The sequence below is a fragment of the Myotis nattereri genome, assembly GCF_964212035.1.
Source record: "Myotis nattereri genome assembly, chromosome: 21".
NCBI classification, from domain to species: domain Eukaryota; kingdom Metazoa; phylum Chordata; class Mammalia; order Chiroptera; family Vespertilionidae; genus Myotis; species Myotis nattereri.
In genome coordinates, this window is record NC_138097.1 from 448,435 (window position 1) to 466,728 (window position 18,294).

General features: G+C 51.3%; 1 protein-coding gene across 1 annotated transcript; it reads right to left on the reverse strand.

Moving 5' to 3' along the window:
- Positions 1-1,516: 1,516 nt before the first annotated feature.
- CHRNA5 (cholinergic receptor nicotinic alpha 5 subunit) lies at positions 1,517-17,881 on the reverse strand (the record flags this gene model as incomplete). The annotated part of the gene is made up of 6 exons (XM_081114699.1): positions 1,517-1,763; positions 2,679-3,510; positions 4,789-4,898; positions 6,678-6,722; positions 7,647-7,798; positions 17,776-17,881. The coding sequence occupies 6 exons, from the start codon at positions 17,879-17,881 to the stop codon at positions 1,602-1,604; spliced, it is 1,407 nt and encodes a 468-aa protein (XP_080970825.1). The 3' UTR covers positions 1,517-1,601.
- Between the last annotated feature and the right edge of the window lie 413 nt (positions 17,882-18,294).

Consider the following 18,294-nt stretch of genomic DNA (forward strand, 5'->3'; position numbering starts at 1 on the left):
TTCACTGTGACGTTCGCTGCGCCAACTAGCGGTGGGGTATCTGGAGCTGGCTCGTAACCCGAATTTTAGCTCGCAACGCAAAGCAAAAGATCGGCTGAGAGATGCTCGTATCTCGAAAAACTCGTTAGTCAGGACACTCGTAAGTCAAGGCCCCACTGTATTACGAATTTCAAAACCGTTATCAGCCAGGATACAAACGTCACATGTTTGCTAGGACAGGCCAGATACTGCCGTGCTGCTATTTTGAGGAGATCAGGTGTGATTCAGTCGGTTACCGCGTTAGTCGTGCAGATGGATTTTTCTAGTGGGCAAGTCTGTTACGATAAACGGATGCTAGCAACTGTTCATCTGTCCAGGCTTGCGGGACATTTAAACACATCTGGCGTTTTCATCATTCTATGGGTGCCCTAAGGTACATACGTACAGTGGAACCTCGTTTCCCGAACGCCTCCCATCGCGACAACTCGCTTCTCACCCTGACAACCCTTTCAGGCTGGTACCTGTAGGGTCAGTCACAATCCCTCAGGTGACAGAGGCGGGGATGTACGAATATGAGTCCATTTCCCACCGTTACAATCTCAGGATACTGTGCTGTGAATACTTTCACGTTTTTTGTTTTGTTTTGCTTTTGTGGCTGCTTATACTTATTGTTACATTTTCATTTTTGAAAAATATATTTTATTGATTTTTTCAGAGGGGAAGGGGGAGGGATAGAGAGTTTGAAACATCGATGAGAGAGAAACATCGATCAGCTGCCTCCTGCATGCCCCCCCACTGGGAATGTGCCCGCAACCAAGGTACACGCCCTTGACCAGGATCTAACCTGGGTCCCTTCGGTCCGCAGGCCGACGCTCTATCCACTGAGCCACACCGGTCAGGGCTACATTTTCATTTTTAACTGTACATTTCCTTTCCTTTTCGTTAAAATTCCATTTACATTTCATGTCCTTTTTGCTGTTAAAGTGTTTATTTCTAGATGAAACAGTACAAGAGACATGTACTGTGTATAAGAAAAGTTAAGCCCTGGCTGGTGTGGTTCAGTGGATAGAGCATCGGCCTGTGGACTCAATCCCCAGTGGGGGGCGTGCAGGAGGCGGCCGATCGATGATTCTCTCTCATCATTGATGTTTCTCTCTCTCTCCCCCTCCCTTCCTCTCTGAAATCAATAAAAATAATTTTTAAAAAATTTAAAACAGGGGCCAAAACCGGTTTGGCTCAGTGGATAGAGCGTCGGCCTGTGGACTGAAGGGTCCCAGGTTCGATTCCGGTCAGGGGCATGTGCCTGGGTTGCGGGCACATCCCCAGGAGATGTGCAGGAGGCAGGTGATCAATGTTTCTTTCTCATCGATGTTTCTAACTCTCTATCTCTCTCCCTTCCTCTCTGTAAAAAAATCAATAAAATATATTTTTTTAAAAAAAATTTAAAACGGAATCATTTGGGGGTCTGGAACGGATTAATTCAACTTACATGATTTCTAATGGGGGGAAATGATTCGGTTTTCACACAGCATCTTGGAACGCATCAAGTTCGAGAAACGAGGTTCCGCTCACTGTACGTGCCTTTTGGTAACTAGAACTCCTGCTCCCGCCCGAGGGAAGCGTCACGTGTTGGCAGTTCCGACTGGAGCTGGAGCCAGTATCGTGGCCCATTTATAAATCACAGGAACGAAGAGCCCCAGGGAGCCGACCACCGAGACCACAAGGAACGTCCACAGGAAGAGCCGGTCGAGGACCCGGGCTATGAACTTCCAGTCTTCAACCACCTGTGGCCAAAAAAAAAAAAAAAAAGGCCCACATTCAATACAGAATTCAACACTGTGTACTTATTTTCAGATATGATCTGCTGCCCTGGCCGGTGTGGCTCAGTGGATAGAGCGTCGGCCTGCGGACTGAAGGGTCCCGGGATCGATTCCGGTCAAGGGCACAGGCCCAGGTTGCTGGCTCGGTCCCCAGTGGGGGGCGTGCAGGAGGCAGCCGATCCATGATTCTCTCTCATCATGGATGTTTCTATCTCTTTCCTTCTCCCTTCCTCTCTGAAATCAGTAAAAATATATTTTTTAAAAAGATATAATCTGCTGAATTAAGGCCAAAGCAGTTTCTTCCACCTCAACACTGTAAGCGCCCCCCCATACCACCCTCTCCCCGCCCCACCTCCTCCTCCACCCCTCCGCCCCCGTGCTCAGTGGTCAGGGACAGATGCTGTGGTAACAGAGCCTCAAGGACATGGCACAATGTCATTCACACATCGACTTGTAATATTTTACAGCTGGCTTATTTTGATGATTTATAATAAAAGTTAGAATATTTATACTATTTGGATATTTGGTAATAAACCCCAAAATATGTCTTTCATTCGCTTTTTTTCCCCCCATCAAATATATTTTTACTGATTTCAGAGAGGAAGGGAGAGGGAGGGAGAGAGAAACATCCATGAGGAGAGAGAATCATGGATCTGCTGCCTCCTGCACGCCCCACACTGGGGATCGAGCCCGTAACCCGGGCCTGTGCCTTTGACCAGAATCAAACCTGGCGCTCTATCCACTGAGCCACACTGGCCAGGGCCAGAACTGGATTTAGTAAAGATCTTTTTGAGGACGTGCGTCCACGTTTCTGGCCCTCGCCCGGCACTTGGCCTCGGAGGGCCCTGACCCGCCTCTGCGACGCCCCGGGGCACAGACCTCTCGGACGGCGTTCTCCTTCACCACGTGCCTAGCGATGTAGCGGATGGAGTCGAGCGCGGCTCCCAGCGCGTCCCGGGAGGGGCTCGGGCCCCCGCGGGCCCCGGCCTCCTCTCTCGGGGCGGAGTACCGGTCGGCGTGGCCCCGCATGCACAGCAGCCGGGGGAGCCGGTGCAGGAACACCTGGCGGACCCAGGGCGCCATGGCGTGGTGCGTGGAGGGCGCGCGGTGGTGGATGTTGATGGCGAAGACAGTCACGGTGATGGACAGCGTCACGAAGATCATGGTGAGCACCAGGTACTCCCCGATGAGGGGGATGACCTTGGAGGACGAGGGGATGATCTCCTCGATGACCAGCAGGAAGACCGTCAGCGAGACCAGCACCGAGGTGCAGAGGGAGATCTTCTCGCCCTCGTGCGACGGCAGGTAGAAGACCAGCGCCGTGAGCAGCGAGAGCCCGATGCAGGGGACGATGAGGAACAGCGTGTAGAAGAGGGGCAGGCGCCTGATGACGAAGGAGTAGGTGACGTGCGGGTACCAGCGGCGGCCGTCCGTCCGGTTCCCCCGGCTGCCCGTGGCGCTCACGATCTCCCACTCCCCGTTGTCGAAGAAGTCCCTCTTGTCCACGTCTCGGTCCTCCAGCAGGAGGTCCACCTGGGAGCCGTCGTAGGTCCAGGAGCCGAACTTCATGGAGCAGTTCTGGAGGTCGAAGGGGAAGAAGGTGACGTCGATGGTGCAGGAGCTCTTGTAGTTGGCCGGGGGCGTCCAGGTGACGGTGCCGTCGAACCTGACCACGGTCTTCGTGCGGGCCCCTTCGAAGCGCCCGTCGGCACTGAAACACACACGCGGACACACACGCACAGTAACACTGCAGGCGGGGCTCAGGGGCTGGGCGTCGACCTAGGAACCAGGAGGTCAGGGTTCGATTCCCGGTCAGGGCACAGGCCCGGGTTGCGGGCTCCATCCCCAGTGGGGGGCGTGCAGGAGGCAGCTGATCCGTGATTCTCTCTCATCATGGATGTTTCTGTCTCTCCCTCTCTCCCTCTTTCTCTCTGAGATCAAAAAAATATATATTTTAAAGAATAAGTCCCAAGCCCTACAACTGGCTTATATTGAACTTTCACATTATAATTAAAGATTGTTAAACATGATTAATATATATGTACATATATATACATACATATGTATATATATACATATATGTGTATATATATACATATACATATGTATACATATATATATATATATGAAATATTAGCCTGCTCTATTTGGTCAAACATTTTTCTTTAAATATGTTTTTATTCATTTCAGAGAGGAAGGGAGAGGAAGGGAGAGATAGAAACATCAATGATGAGAGGGAATCATGGATTGGCTGCCTCCTGCACGTTGGACCAAGCCTGTAACCCAGGCATGTGCCCTTGACCGGAATCGAACCCGGGACCCTGAGGTCCACAGGCTGACGCTCCATCCACTGAGCCAAACCGGCCAGGGCTGGTCGAACATTTAATTAACTCACCCACTGCCTTGGCCAAGCCAGCCGCCCCCCACCCCTGCTCCACGTGCTGGACGGTGGGACTGACCACTGGTGACCCCCCTACCTCCTCACACCTTCCTGGGGTTCCCAAATGTGTCACAAATGTCAGAAACCAAAGAACACTTTTATGATCAGAAAACAACACGCACACACACACGCACACGCGCACACACGCACAAAAGGAGGGCATCCACAGGACCGACTTGAACCCAAAGAATGTGAAATCGGGCCCTGACCGGTGTGGCTCAGTGGATAGAGCGTTGGCCTGTGGACTGAAAGGTCCCGGGTTCGATTCCGGTCAAGGGCATGGACCTTGGTTGCGGGCACATCCCCAGTAGGGGGCGTGCAGGAGGCAGCTGATAGATGTTTCTCTCCCATCGATGTTTCTAACTCTCTATCCTTCTCCCTTCCTCTCTGTAAAAATCAATAAAATATATTTTAAAAAAAGAATGTGAAGTCGGGTCATTCGACCGGACAGCCACCCACTTCTCAGAAGGAAGGCGACGTCACCAGTGCCTAATCGCCATGCAGGGGTGCCCTTCGGAAACACACAACGGAAGGTGGACTGTAACTTACTTGTCGAACAGGACGATGTCTGGGGTCCAGAGTGAGTCTGACGGGACCCGGATCGCTCGGATCCCCCCGTAGTCCTCGGGGTTCCACCGGAGTTTCACGTCTCTCCACTCCTTTGAAACAAAGACATCGGCGTCGATTTCAATGGACTCAACCCTCAAAGGGACTGGAAACGGTCGGACAGGAAAGCGTGGCCACTCCGGACGGAGAGAGCGCCGGGCGCGCCTTCCCCGTGGGCGCTGGGCAGCCTCGTCCCTGCGGCCGCGGCTCGGAGCTTGGTCCCTGCGGGACAGGGAGCGCCAGGCTGCGTGTGCTCACGGTTCTGCTTGTCACCCCTTCGCCAACCACCAGCCGGGCCCAGGAGGTGCAGCCTCGGGCATCTAGGGTCCGGGTTCGAGGGAAACATGCCTTTTCCAGCTGTGTCGACACAGACTGGCCAGACTGCTTCATGCAAAGAGCAGCTGGACGCATTCCACATTCTGCACACGCAATCACCCTGTCCAGCCTCCACGCGGGAACGACGCTGGGATCATGTCAAGTTAAGACTCGCACCCCAAGGAAAGCACGCGTGCCTTTTAGGAGTTCAGGGTTGGGGAAGTGGTGGTTGGTACTAAAAAGTAGGGACAGCTCGGCCGGCACGGCTCAGAGGTTGGGCGTCGACCTATGAACCAGGAGGTCAGGGTTCGATTCCCGGTCAGGGCACAGGCCCGGGTTGTGGGCTCGATCCCCAGTGTGGGGCGTACAGGAGGCAGCCAATCCGTGATTCTCTCTCATCATGGATGTTTCTCTCTCTCTCTCGCTCTCCCTTCCTCTCTGAAATCAGTAAAAATATATTTTTTTTCAAAATAGGGACAGCCGTAACCGGTTTGGCTCAGCGGATAGAGCATCGGCCTGCGGACTGAAAGGTCCTGGGTTCGATTCCGGTCAAGGGCATGTACCTGGGTTGCGGGCACATCCCCAGTAGGGGGTGTGCAGGAGGCAGCAGATCGATGTTTCTCTCTCATCGATGTTTCTATCTCTCTATCCCTCTCCCTTCCTCTCTGTAAAAAATCAATTAAATATATTAAAAAAATAAAATGAAGTAACGCCTCATTGCCCGTTCCCATCCCACTGAGAGTGCTGCAAAGCCAGCATCTCAACGAGCTGCCACACCACCAGCCTCCCATGGCTCTGACCTCATCTGCTCCCCTCCTCCCGGGGCGCCCTCCCCTCCAGCCACACTGGCCGCCTCGCTGCTCCTTAAACACCCCAGGCAAACCCCAGGCTCCGGCCGTTCCACTTGTGAGTCCCCCTGCCCCAGATGTTGGCCTGGCTTGCTTCTCCTCCTCCTGCGAGACCTTGTTCAAACATGACCTTCTCAGCGAGGCTTTCCTATTTAAAATACCATCCTACTAAAAAATACAGGCCCCACCCACCCGGCCGGCGTGGCTCAGCAGTTCAGCATGATCAACCTGGGAACCAAGAGGTCGCTGGTTCGATTCCCGGTCAGGGCACAGGCCCGGGTTGCAGGCTCGATCCCCAGTGGGGGGCGTGCAGGAGGCAGCTGATGGATGTTTCTCTCTCATCGCTGTTTCTAACTCTCTCTCCCTCTCCCTTTTTCTCTGTAAAAATCAATAAAATATATTTAAAATATATCTATACATACAGATCCCAACACAGCCTGTCCTATTTCCCAGCGTATTTCCCCGAGCTGGTCAGTGTGTTCGCTGTGCTCCCCAGCGCCTGGCCCTCAGATCACACCAACCGGGGAAACACGAGCGCTCCACCTACCTGGCCCGCCCGCCTCCCGCCCACGCACCCAGCCCAGCCCCCCCCACGCCCTCCGTGCGCACACCCCGTAGTAACAGGGTCGCCGGTCACCAGGGGGGCGGCCTTTTGCGTTTGATACATACCTGCTTCAACCAGACATTCGTGGTCATTAGCTGGTTTTTCTCATCCTGAAAAACAAAGGTTTCCATGAGGCCGATGGTTCCAGTTCCGGACACCACGATTCCTTCAGTACGAGTTCTCTCATTTTATGCCAACGCTCCTCCCGGGTAGGACCTGCCTTCTGTTCGTCCGTCCAGAAAGGCAGGGTCCTTTTTCCAGCCTCGTGTCACATGACTCCTCCCAGCGCACGCTGCATTTCAGACAAACTGCCCTCACGCTCGCCATCGGCATTTTTAGATTTAACACTCGTCGTCTCAACCACCGTATTTCCTCAGATCTGACTAAGATACAACCTAAGAGATGAGCACAGTGGAACTTTATGTACTCAGCGCTAAGAAAGAGCATGGGCCCTGGCTGGTGTTGCTCAGTGGGTAGAGCGTCGACCTGAGGACTGAAGGATCCCGGGTTTGATTCTGGCCAAGGGCACATGCCCGGGTTGCAGGCTGGGGTTGCGTGCAGGAGGCAGCAGGTCCATGATTCTCTTTCATCATTGATGTTTCTATCTCTCCTCTCTCCCCCTCTCCCTTCCTCTCTGAAATCAATAAAAAAATATTTTTTAAAAAAAGAAAATGAAAAACAACCCCTCCAAAAAAAAAGAAACCCCAAAAAACAGCAGTAAGTGCAGAGACCACGGAAGTACAAATGGTCCTGACAGGAGGGGAGAGGACAGAAGGTAAATAGCTTAGCAGACGGGAGGGCACCCCACGCCCTGGCCCGTCCCTAAGACAGGAGAACGACCCGGAAGGGAGGAGGAGGCCCCAAGGAAGCGCGTCCCAGAGGCGAAGGTGGCCGTGGGGTCCTCGCCCGGGAAGCAGGGGCCCTGGGGGGGGGGGTGGTTATCGCCTGGCCACCCCTCTTAGGCCGAGGCTCCGAAGAGCAATTTCAACCACACGGGAGCGTGACGCCGGATCGGGAAGGACAGGCACACCTACCACATCCACCAGCTGAGATATGGCGAGGCCAAACTTTATTCTGATCTTGTCGTTCAGGTGCTCCACGGGGCGGACCCACCTCTCGTAGTCTTGAAATAGATCCTTAAACAAATTGTCTTCGTGTTTGGCCACAAAGAACGGTTCAGCCAGTCCTGTGTAACCGATTTTCAAAAGTTAGTATGTTGGCTTCTCTCCTACCAAATACTTCGACTTAAAACACACACACACACACACACACACAAATTTGTCATTGTCCTGCCGGTGTGGCTCAGTGGATAGAGCGCCGGCCTGTGGACTGAAAGGTCCCAGGTTCGATTCTGGTCAAGGGCACAGGCCCGGGTTGTGGGCTCAGTCCCCAGTAGAAGACTTGCAGGAGGCAGCTGATCAATGATTCTCTCTCATCATGGATGTTTCTAGCTCTTCCTTCCTCTCTGAAATCAATAAAAATATATTTTCAAAAAAAGTTTGTCATCATTCATAACCCAAAACTATCACTTAGGCTATGACTAATAGTCCTTTTCAAGTGCAATGTTAATCCAAACGCCTGCGATCAATGAGGACCACTCTGTTCAGATACATTTCTTAGTTAATCCGATTGCTCGCACGGGAACAGGCTGAGTTCCTTGAGAAGCACTCAACTCAATACAGAGGCACTTAACCTCTAAGGAACCGCCCGACCGGCGTGGCTCAGCGGTCGAGCAGCACCCCGGGAAGTCACGGTTCGTTTCCCAGTCGGGACACATGCCCGGGTCGTGGGCTCGATCCCCGGTAGGGGGCGTGTGTGGAGGCAGCTGATCCATGATGCTCTCTCATCATTGATGTTTCTGTGTCTTTCTCCCTCTCCCTTCCTCTCTGAAATCAATCCTATATAATAAAAGGCTAATATGCAAATCGACCGAACGGCGGAACGACCGGTCGCTATGACGCGCACTGACCACCAGGGGGCAGACGCTCAACTCAGGAGCTGCCCCCTGGTGGTCAGTGTGCTCCCACAGGGGGAGCGTCGCTCAGCTGGCTCACGGCTGGCGAGCGCAGCAGTAGTGGCGGGAGCTTCTCCTGTCTCCACTGCAGGCAGGTGGTAAGGAGCAAGGGGTGCCGGACTGCGAGAGCCCTGGACTGTGAGAGGGATGTCTAACTGCAGGCTTAGGATCGGGCCTAAGCCAGCAGGTGGACATCCCCTGAGGGGGTCCCAGACTGCGAGAGGGTGCAGGCCGGGCTGAGGGGGGATCCCCCCCCCTTCCAGTGCACGAATATCATGCACCGGGCCTCTAGTAAAGATACATTTAAAAACAAACAGACACAGTTCTGATGTTATGCCCCCCATCTCCCTTCCGCTAGGGCCGCGGTCGGCAAACCGTGGCTCGCGAGCCACATGCGGCTCTTTGGCCCCTTGGGTGTGGCTCTTCCTAAGCCTTAGGAGGACCCTAATTAAGTGAATAACAATGTACCTACCTATATAGTTTCAGTTTAAAAAATTTGGCTCTCAAAAGAAATTTCAATCATTGTACTGTTGATATTTGGCTCTGTTGACTAATGAGTTTGCGGACCAGTGCTCTCGGGTAACTACCGCTCAGTTTGATGTACAGACATTTTAAAAAACGCAGACACAGAGGAATAATGAAAGTCTTCTCTTTACGTTCTGCGACTTGCCCTCTTTTTTTCACTCAGTGCTCGATGTCGGCACACGTCTATCCATCTCCAGTCTCTCTTCACAGGTGGCAAGGTGCCCGAGCTACGGGTGTGCTGTCATTTACCTAAGCCTTCCCCACCAATGGGCGTGTCTATTATAGCCCCCGGTTTGGGGTTGTTCCTGACAACGCCACAGTGGGGAAATGCTGTCCTTACCATCCCTGTACGTCTTTTCTTTCCACCCTTGCACAAGAATTTATGGCACTGACTCTAGAGCTGCTGAGTCAAGGGCACACACAGTCCAAATCCTGCTAGTTGCTGCCAATGGCGTGCCCGCTCGTCTCCACCAGCCGTCATAAGAATAAAATAAAATAAGATATCTGAAAAGCTTTGTAAGAGGGTAAAAGCTATGTGTCCCCAACTCATAAGCCAGGCATTCCCCTCTAAGTCTCCTTGGACCTTTTTTTTTTTTTAAGTTAACAAAAAGTGACTTATATCCTTCTTCTTTTTTTTTTTAATCCTTTTGTAACAGTCCCAGGAGGGCTATTTTAAGCAATGGCGAGATAATACAGCAGTGAACATAATCAGCATTTTGCAGCGGGGAGAAAGGTGTGCAATAGCCAACACTTTCAATGTGACAGGTAAGTGCGTACCAGTCACTATTTTCAGTATTACAGGTGAAATGCAGAGGGTGTGTGGTCCCCCCGCCCCCCATTCTAAGATTTTCATTAATTTTCTACTAGAGGCTCGGTGCATGGAAATTCATGTACTGGAGGGGGGTCCCTCAGCCGGCATCCCCCCTCATAGTCGGGGAGCCCTCAGGGGCAGGAGGCGACCTGGCGATCAGGGGAAGGCGATGCCCCCATCACACCTCTGCTGCTGCCACTGCCGGCAGCACAAGCCTCGGCCGGCCCTGGTTACCTGCGCCTCGGGCGGCCCTGGGCGGCTGGGGGGCTGAGGGAACTGGGCATCGCCATCTTTGACGGCGTGATAGTCAATTAGCATATTCCCTCCTTATTGACTGTGGGCGCCCTGGTGGTCAGTGCATGTCATAGCGAGCGGTTGAGCGGCCTTAGCATATCAGTAGCATACTGCACTTTGATTGGTTGAACAGACGACCAGAAGACCGGATACTTAGAATATCAGGCTTTTATTATATAGGATGTGGTTATAACCCATGGACACAGACAATAGGGTGGTGAAGGACTCGGGCAAGGACAGGATGGGCTAGAAGCGACCAATAGTGGAAAAAGGGGATATTTGTAATACTTTCAACAATAAAGATTTTTTTAAAATATATATTTCTTTATTGATTTCAGAGAGGGAGAGATAGAAACATCAATGTTGAGAGAGAATCATTGATTGGCTGCCTCCTACACGCCCCACACTGGGGATTGAGCCGCAATCCGGGCATGTGCCCTTGGCCAGAATCGAACCCGGGACCCCTCAGTCCGCACGCCAACGCTCCATCCACTGAGCCAAACCAGCCAGGGCTAAAGTTTTTTTTTTTTAAATCAAGGTGGCTGGGTTGGTGGTGGAGGAGAGGGGTGGGGAAGATGAGGGGAATAATTTTGTTCCCTAAGGCACATTTGATAACATCTGGAGACCTTTTTGGGCAGATGCTACTGGCATCTTGTGAATAGAGGCCAGGGATGCTACCACACAACCTACAAAGCCCAGGACAGTCTTCAAAACAAACACCCACTCAGCCCCAGAGAAGAAACCCTGAGCTAGAGGGAAAATAGTTTTCCCCAATTCCACATATACCCCGTGGACCGTAAAATAAAAAGAAACAAAAATAATATCAAAAGTTCAGCCCGGCCTGTGTGGCTCAGTGGTTGGGCATCAGCCCACAGGAACCAGGAGGTCACCGGTTTGATTCCCAGTGGGTCGGGGCACAAGCCAGGTTGTGGACTCGATCCCCAGGAGGGGGCGTGCAGGAGGCAGCTGACGATGTTTCTATCTCTATCCCTCTCCCTCTCCCTCTAAAAATCAATAAAAACACATATATATATATTTTTTTTAAGTTCACATTGTCTTTTTTGTCAGAATTCAAATATTTATACTTAATTCCTACTTTTTACCGATAAAAGGTTATATTTTACAATTCTACGTTAGAAGAAAAAAAGTATAAGGTCACTGAATTAAACACAGGAGAGACAATATCATGCTCCCCAAAATAGAAACAGAACATTTAAATTACAATTTTAGTCACCGAGCAGACAAGGATCATTGAAAATAATGGGCTGGCTCTGGCCGGTTTTGCTCAGTGGATAGAGCGTCCGCCTGCGGACTGAAAGGTCCCAGGTTCGATTCCGGTCAAGGGCATGTACCTTGGCTGCGGGCACATCCCCAGTAGGGGGTGTGCAGGAGGCAGCTGATCGATGTTTCTCTCTCATTGATGTTTCTAACTCTCTATCCCTCTCTATTCCTCTCTATAAAAAAATCAATAAAGTATATTTAAAAAATAATGATAATAATGGCTGGGTGGAGGTGGGCAAAGCAGGTGGGAGGGTGGTAATGGAGACATCTGTAATAGTGTCAACAATAAAAATAAAGAGAAAAAACCTCTCTGTCCTAGTTAGTGTCATTAACCTATGCTTTTCTGGAGGGCAAATTCCTTAAAAAAAAAAAAGTAAACTTTTTCAAAAAACCATCCAATATTTACTAACTCTCATTGCCAAGACATGCTTATTTCATATTAAACTTAAAAATTTCATCTGAAAGAATTTAATTCCAATTTTTAGGGGAAAAGAATAATGCTATTAGAAGAAAAAAATGTTCTGTACTGAAATCACAGTACACTCATATACTAATTATCAAAAATTACTTACTAGATCTAATTTAGAGATTATAGTTTGAAAAAAAAAAACCCTTTTCTGAAAATGACTGTAAACTTCCATTAACTGTCTATATTCATAAACTCTGGTCTAAAATGTATCCAGAGATACACAGATCAATAAAACCCTTCAAGCCCTAGCGGTGTGGCTCAGTGGCTAGAGCGTCAGCCTGCGGACTGAAGGGTCCCGGGTTCGATTTCCGGTCAAGGGCACATGCCCGGGCTGCGGGCTTGATCCCCAGTGCGGGGCGTGCAGGAGGCAGCCAATCAATGCTTATCTATCATCACGGATGTTTCTATCTCTCTCTCCCTTCCCTTTCCTCTCTGAAATCAATAAAAATATATTTTAAAAAATAAAACCCTTCAGATGCTCAGTCTAGCTCTAGCTGATAGAGCAGACTTAGTATCTGCCAGGAAGCCAAAATAATTGTTCGTTGCAGATTAAATTGCGTGAAAAGGTTATTTCCTTACACGAGGCACTTAGATAGGTACCTTTTGGATGTAATCCTAACGAAAGTAGAGGTGACAGCCCTGGCCGGGTTGGCTGAGCGTGGTCCCATGAACCAAGAGGCCAAAGGTTCCATTCCTGGTCAGGACTCGTACAAGAATCAACCAGTGAACGCATAAATAAGTGGAACAGCAAACTGATGCCTCTCTCTCTCTCTCTACCTCTCTCTCTCTCTCTCAAATCAATCAATAAATTAAAAAAAAAAAAATTTGCCAAAACCGGTTTGGCTCAGTGGATAGAGCGTCGGCCTGCGGACTGAAGGGTCCCAGGTTCGATTCCAGTCAAGGGCATGTACCTGGGTTGCGGGCACTTCCCCAGTGGGGGATGTGCAGGAGGCAGCTGATCAATGTTTCTCTCTCATCGATGTTTCTAACTCTCTATCTCTCTCCCTTCCTCTCTGTAAAAAATCAATAAAATATATAAAAAAAAAATTAAAAAAAAAGAAATTTCTTTTAAAAAAAAATTTAAGTAGAGGTGACAGCTACTTTGTGTGCATCTGTTAACTCCTGAAAATGACTAAAGGTGAGAAGAAAAAAACCTTCCATAGTTTTCATTTTCTTTTTTTAAAAATATATTTTATTGATTTTTTTATAGAGAGGAAGGGAGAGGGATAGAGAGCCAGAAACATCAATCAGCTGCCTCCTGCACATCCCCCACTGGGGATGTGCCTGCAACCAAGGTACATGCCCTTGACCAGAATCGAACCCAGGACCCTTCAGTCCACAGGCCGACGCTCTATCCACTGAGACACACCGATCAGGGCCTCACTTCCTACTAATTATTTTATTTTCCTTTCAATGAAACGGAACACAGCCGACTCCATGCACTAAAAATAAAGCTTCAACCATTTAACGTGTCACACAACTGCACTGCAGAGAAATATAACTGACTAGTAACCATCTCATCTCCACAAATCACTGTCCCGGTCACAGCCACGTCGGTTTAAAAGACCCGTCTTATCTTTTTTTTAAATATATATATATATATATATTTTTATTGATTTCAGAGAGGAAGGGCGAGGGAGAGAGAAATAGAAACATCCATGTGAGAGAGACACATCGATAGGTTGCCTCCTGTACGTGCACCCACCAGGGCCGGGGATCGAGCCTGCAACCGAGTTCTGTGCCCTGAACGGAAATCGAACCCAGGACACTTCAGTCTGTGGGCCGATGCTCTACCCATTGGCATATTGCTTTTCTGGAGGGCAAATTCCTTTAAAAAAAAAAAAAGGTAAACTCTTTTCAAAAACCATTCCAGTGTTTACCAACTCTCATTGCCAAGACATGCTTATTTCATATTAAATTTAAAGATTTCATCGGGAAGAATTTAATTCCAATTTTTAGGGGAGAATAATGCTATCAGAAGAAAAATAATGTTCTGTACTGAAATCACGGTACTAAACACTCATGTACTAATTATCAAAAATGACTTCCTAGATCTAATTTATAGATTATGGAAAAAAAACACAAAACCTTTTCTGAAAATGACTATAAAACGAGAGGGGCAGTCCTAGCTGATTTGAGCCAAATCAGGGCTACCCCTCTCATTTCGTTTAATTAATTTTTAAAATATATTTTTATTGATTTCAGAGAGGAAGGGAGAGGGAGAGAGATAGGAACATTCATGATGAGAGAGGATCATGGATCAGCTGCCCCCTGCGCGCCCACATGGGGGATGGAGCCCACAACCCGGCACGTGCCCTGACCGGGAATCGAACCCTGACCTCCTGGCTCCTAGGTTGACCCTCAACCCCTGAGCCACGCCGGCCGGCTGCCTCTCCTTTTAAAGCGGGAGAAAGAAAGGATCGGCGAGGCCGAGCAACACGCCAAAGGAAACGCAACGACAGCCCCCTCCGCCGACAGCGCCGTCCAGCGCCCCTACTTCCAAGGGAACTGTACCCCAAAGCGCGCCGACAGGTAGGAGCCCCTGTGCCCTTCCTCCCCCCACTCACCGTGCGCGTGTGTGCGCGGTCACTTCCCACGAGCTCGGATCTGGGCGGGTGAGCGCCGGGGTGGGAGCAGGACCGGCTGGGCCACGTGTTCCCCCACCGACACCGGCCGGACTCCCACCGCCCGCAAGGCCTTCTGGGCCCGGAACCAGCAGGGTCAGGGCGCCGCCCCGGGGGCTCGCGCGGGACGGAGGAAGGGCACACAGAACCGCACCGCAGCGTGACGGTCAGCGAGAGGGAAGCCAGCGGCTCTCCTGGTTCGGATGTAACACCGAACACACACACACGCACATGTGTGCGCACGCGCACGTACATGCATACCTGCACACACGCGTGCACACATGCACGCACATGCATGCACACGCCCGCACACACCCGCGCACGTGCGCATATGTACATGCACACCTGCACACGTGCGTGCACACGTGACACATGCATATGCACACACCTGCATGTGCACATGCACGCACACACACATGTGCACATACATGCACATCCGCATGCACGCACGCACAAACATGCACGTGCACACGCCCGTGTGCGTGCACACGTACATGCACACACCCACGCACGCACACATGCACATGTTCGTGCACATACGAACATGCACATCCGCACGCGTGCACACGGCCGCACATGCACACACGCGCACACGCATATGTACATGCACATCCACACGCATGCGCGCACAAACATGCACATGCACACAACCGTGTGCGCGCGCACGTACATGCACACACGCACACGCTCGTGCACACGCACACACACGCACGCACAGGATCGCTATTGACACGGTGGAACACTCAGCTGTGACGTGTTATATTAACACGGAGGGAAAAAAGAATGTCAGCCACGGCGCCTGGCAATTCATCCGCATTATTTCACTCTGCAAACAACTCGGAGGAGAGGAGTATTAATCCAGTTTGTTTTTTGTTTGTTTTGTGTGTGTGTTTTTTAAAGAAAGAAGCCAGCGGAGACAAGCCACATTATGAGTCATGACGTGAGCCCAAGGTTTGTCCGGCTCCGAAACCCCATTCCTACCCCCATTTCCCCCCTGTCACCCCCACCCCCCATTAAACCAGGACTCTCTCCCTGCACAGGACTTCTTTTTTTTTTATATATTTTTTTTTTTTTAGAGAGGAAAGGAGAGGGAGAAAGAGATGAAAATATCAATGATGAGAGAGAATCATGGATCGGCTGCCTCCTGCACGCCCCCCACTGGGGATCAAGCCCGCAACCCCGGCATGTGCCCTGACCGGAATCGAACCCGGGACCTTTCAGTCCACAGGGCGACGCTCTATCCATTGAGCCAAACCAGCCAGGGCCAGGACTTTCTTTTAAAAAATATATTTTTATTGATTTCAGAGAGGAAGGGAAAAGAAGAGAGAGAAACATCCATGATGAGAGAGAATCATGGATCGGCTGCCTCCTGCACGCCCCTCAGTGGGGATCAAGCCCGCAACCCTGGGCATGTGCCCTCACCGGCAATCGAACCCGGACCCTTTGGTCCGCAGGCCGGCGCTCTATCCACTGAGCCCCACCGGCCGGGGCAGGACTCTCTTTCTTTGTTTAAAACGCCCTCCACGTCGCCCCTCTCCCGTCCCCATTAAGCAGCACGTTCCGCAGCGCGTCCTTCTGTTCCGGACCGGACTGCTTCCTGCCATCGGAAACCACCCTTTAAAGCCGGAGGGAGGGAGCGGCAGGAAGAGGTTCTCCTTATGCCCAAGTGCGGCCTCCTCTTTCTAAGAACCAGGTTCACAGCCCGGCCCACCTCAGTGAGCGGCACCGAAAGGTCAAAAGGTCACGGGTTCAACTCCAGGTCAAGGGCAGGTACCTGGTTGCAAGGGCAACCAATCGATGGATGTTTCTCTCTCTCTTTTTTCCCTCCCTTCCGATCCCTCTTTTAAAAAAACAATGGAAAAAATACCCTCAGGTGAGAATTAACAACCAAAAAAAAAAAAAAACAATTAAAAAAAAAACATTCTCGGGTGAGGGTTAAAAAAAACTTTTTTTAAAAAAAAGAACAACGCTTAGAAAAACAGAGCTAGAGCCCTGGCCGGTGTGGCTCAGTGGATAGAGCGTCGACCTGCGGACTGAAGGGTCCTGGGTTCGGTTCCGGTCAAGGGCATGTACCTTGGTTGTGGGCACATGCCCAGTGGGGGGTGTGCAGGAGGCAGCTAATCGATGTTTCTAACTCTCTATGCCTTTCCTTTCCTCTCTGCAAAAAATCAATAAAATATATTTTTTTTTTAAAAAAAAGAACAACACTTAGAAAAACAGAGCTAGAGCCCCGGCCGGTGTGGCTCAGTGGATAGAGCGTCGGCCTGTGGACTAAAGGGTCCCGGGTTCGGTTCCCACTCAGGGCACAGGCCCGGGTTGTGGGCTCGATCCCCAGTGGGAGGCTGGTCCATGATTCTCTGTCATGGGTGTTTCCACCTCTCACTCCCTCTCCCTTCCTCTCTGAAATCAATAAGATTACATTTTTTAAAAAAGAACAAAACCATTCTCTAAGAAAAAAAAAAAATCAATGGGAAAATATCCTCGGGTGAGGATTAAAAAAAAAGAGTGAAATAAAATAAAATCAGAAAATAAAGTAAAGTAACACGAATAAAATAAAATAAATAGAATAAAATAAAATCATAAATAAAACAAATAGAATAAAATAAAATCAGAAAATAAAATAACATGAATAAAATAAAATAAATATAGAATAAAATCACAAATAAAATAAATAGAATAAAAATCAGAAAATAAAATAAAGTAGCATGAATAAAATAAAACAAATAGAATAGAATAAAGTCATACATAAAATAAATAAAATAAAGCTATTGACGGAACCCGGCGCGTCTCCCGCTGAGCGGACCGTCGGGGTGCGGGTCCCCCCGCCGGGCTCCCCGCGATCGGCCTCGGAAACTTCCGGGGGAACCGAAACCATTTCCATCCCCGTCGGGTCGCCTGACCTGCGGGGGGCGGACGGGCTCCGCGCCGGGGGCCCGGGGGACTCGGGGTGCCTCCGGCCGCACCCCGCGACGGACACAGGCTCCTGGGGCACCAGGGCGGGCTCCCCAACGCCACGGAGCCCGGCGGCCCCCGCGAGGCCGTCAGGGGACCCGCGGGGCGGCCTCTCCCCGAGCTCAGTGCCCACGCGCGCATCTCCACGAACCGCCCGCTCCCGGCCCCGCGCCCCCGCCGCCCACAGGCTCACCTCCGGGCGCGTCGCCCCCCGCGCCGGCCGGACCCCGGCGCCCGGCGACCAGCGGGATGAGGAGCAGGAGGCGGAGGACCGCGGGCCGGGACCCCCGCGCCGCCATCGCCCCGGAGTCGCCTCAGGACGGCCGCGCGGGGCCGCGGACTCGGGGCGGAGCCGCCAGTGGGTCCGGGCGAAGCGGAGCGACGCGGCCCTCAGTTCCCGCCGGGCTCGCGGCGCCTGAGGAGCCACCGCGCCCGCCACAGCCAAGCCCCGCCCCCCGCGCTGGCCCCGCCCCTCCCCGTCCCGTCTGGTTGTAGTGCATGCTTTTTCAGCTCCGCCTTATTTGCATCTAGCCCGCCCCGCCCGCCACAGCCAAGCCCCGCCCCCAGAGCTGTCCCCTCCCCTCCCAGTCCCTCTGGTTATAGTGAATTTCAGCTCTGCCTCATTTGCATCTAGCCCGCCCCGTCCGTTATAGCCCCGCCCCCGCGCTGGCCCCGCCCCTCCTCGCCCTGTCTGGTTGTAGTAAATGCTTTT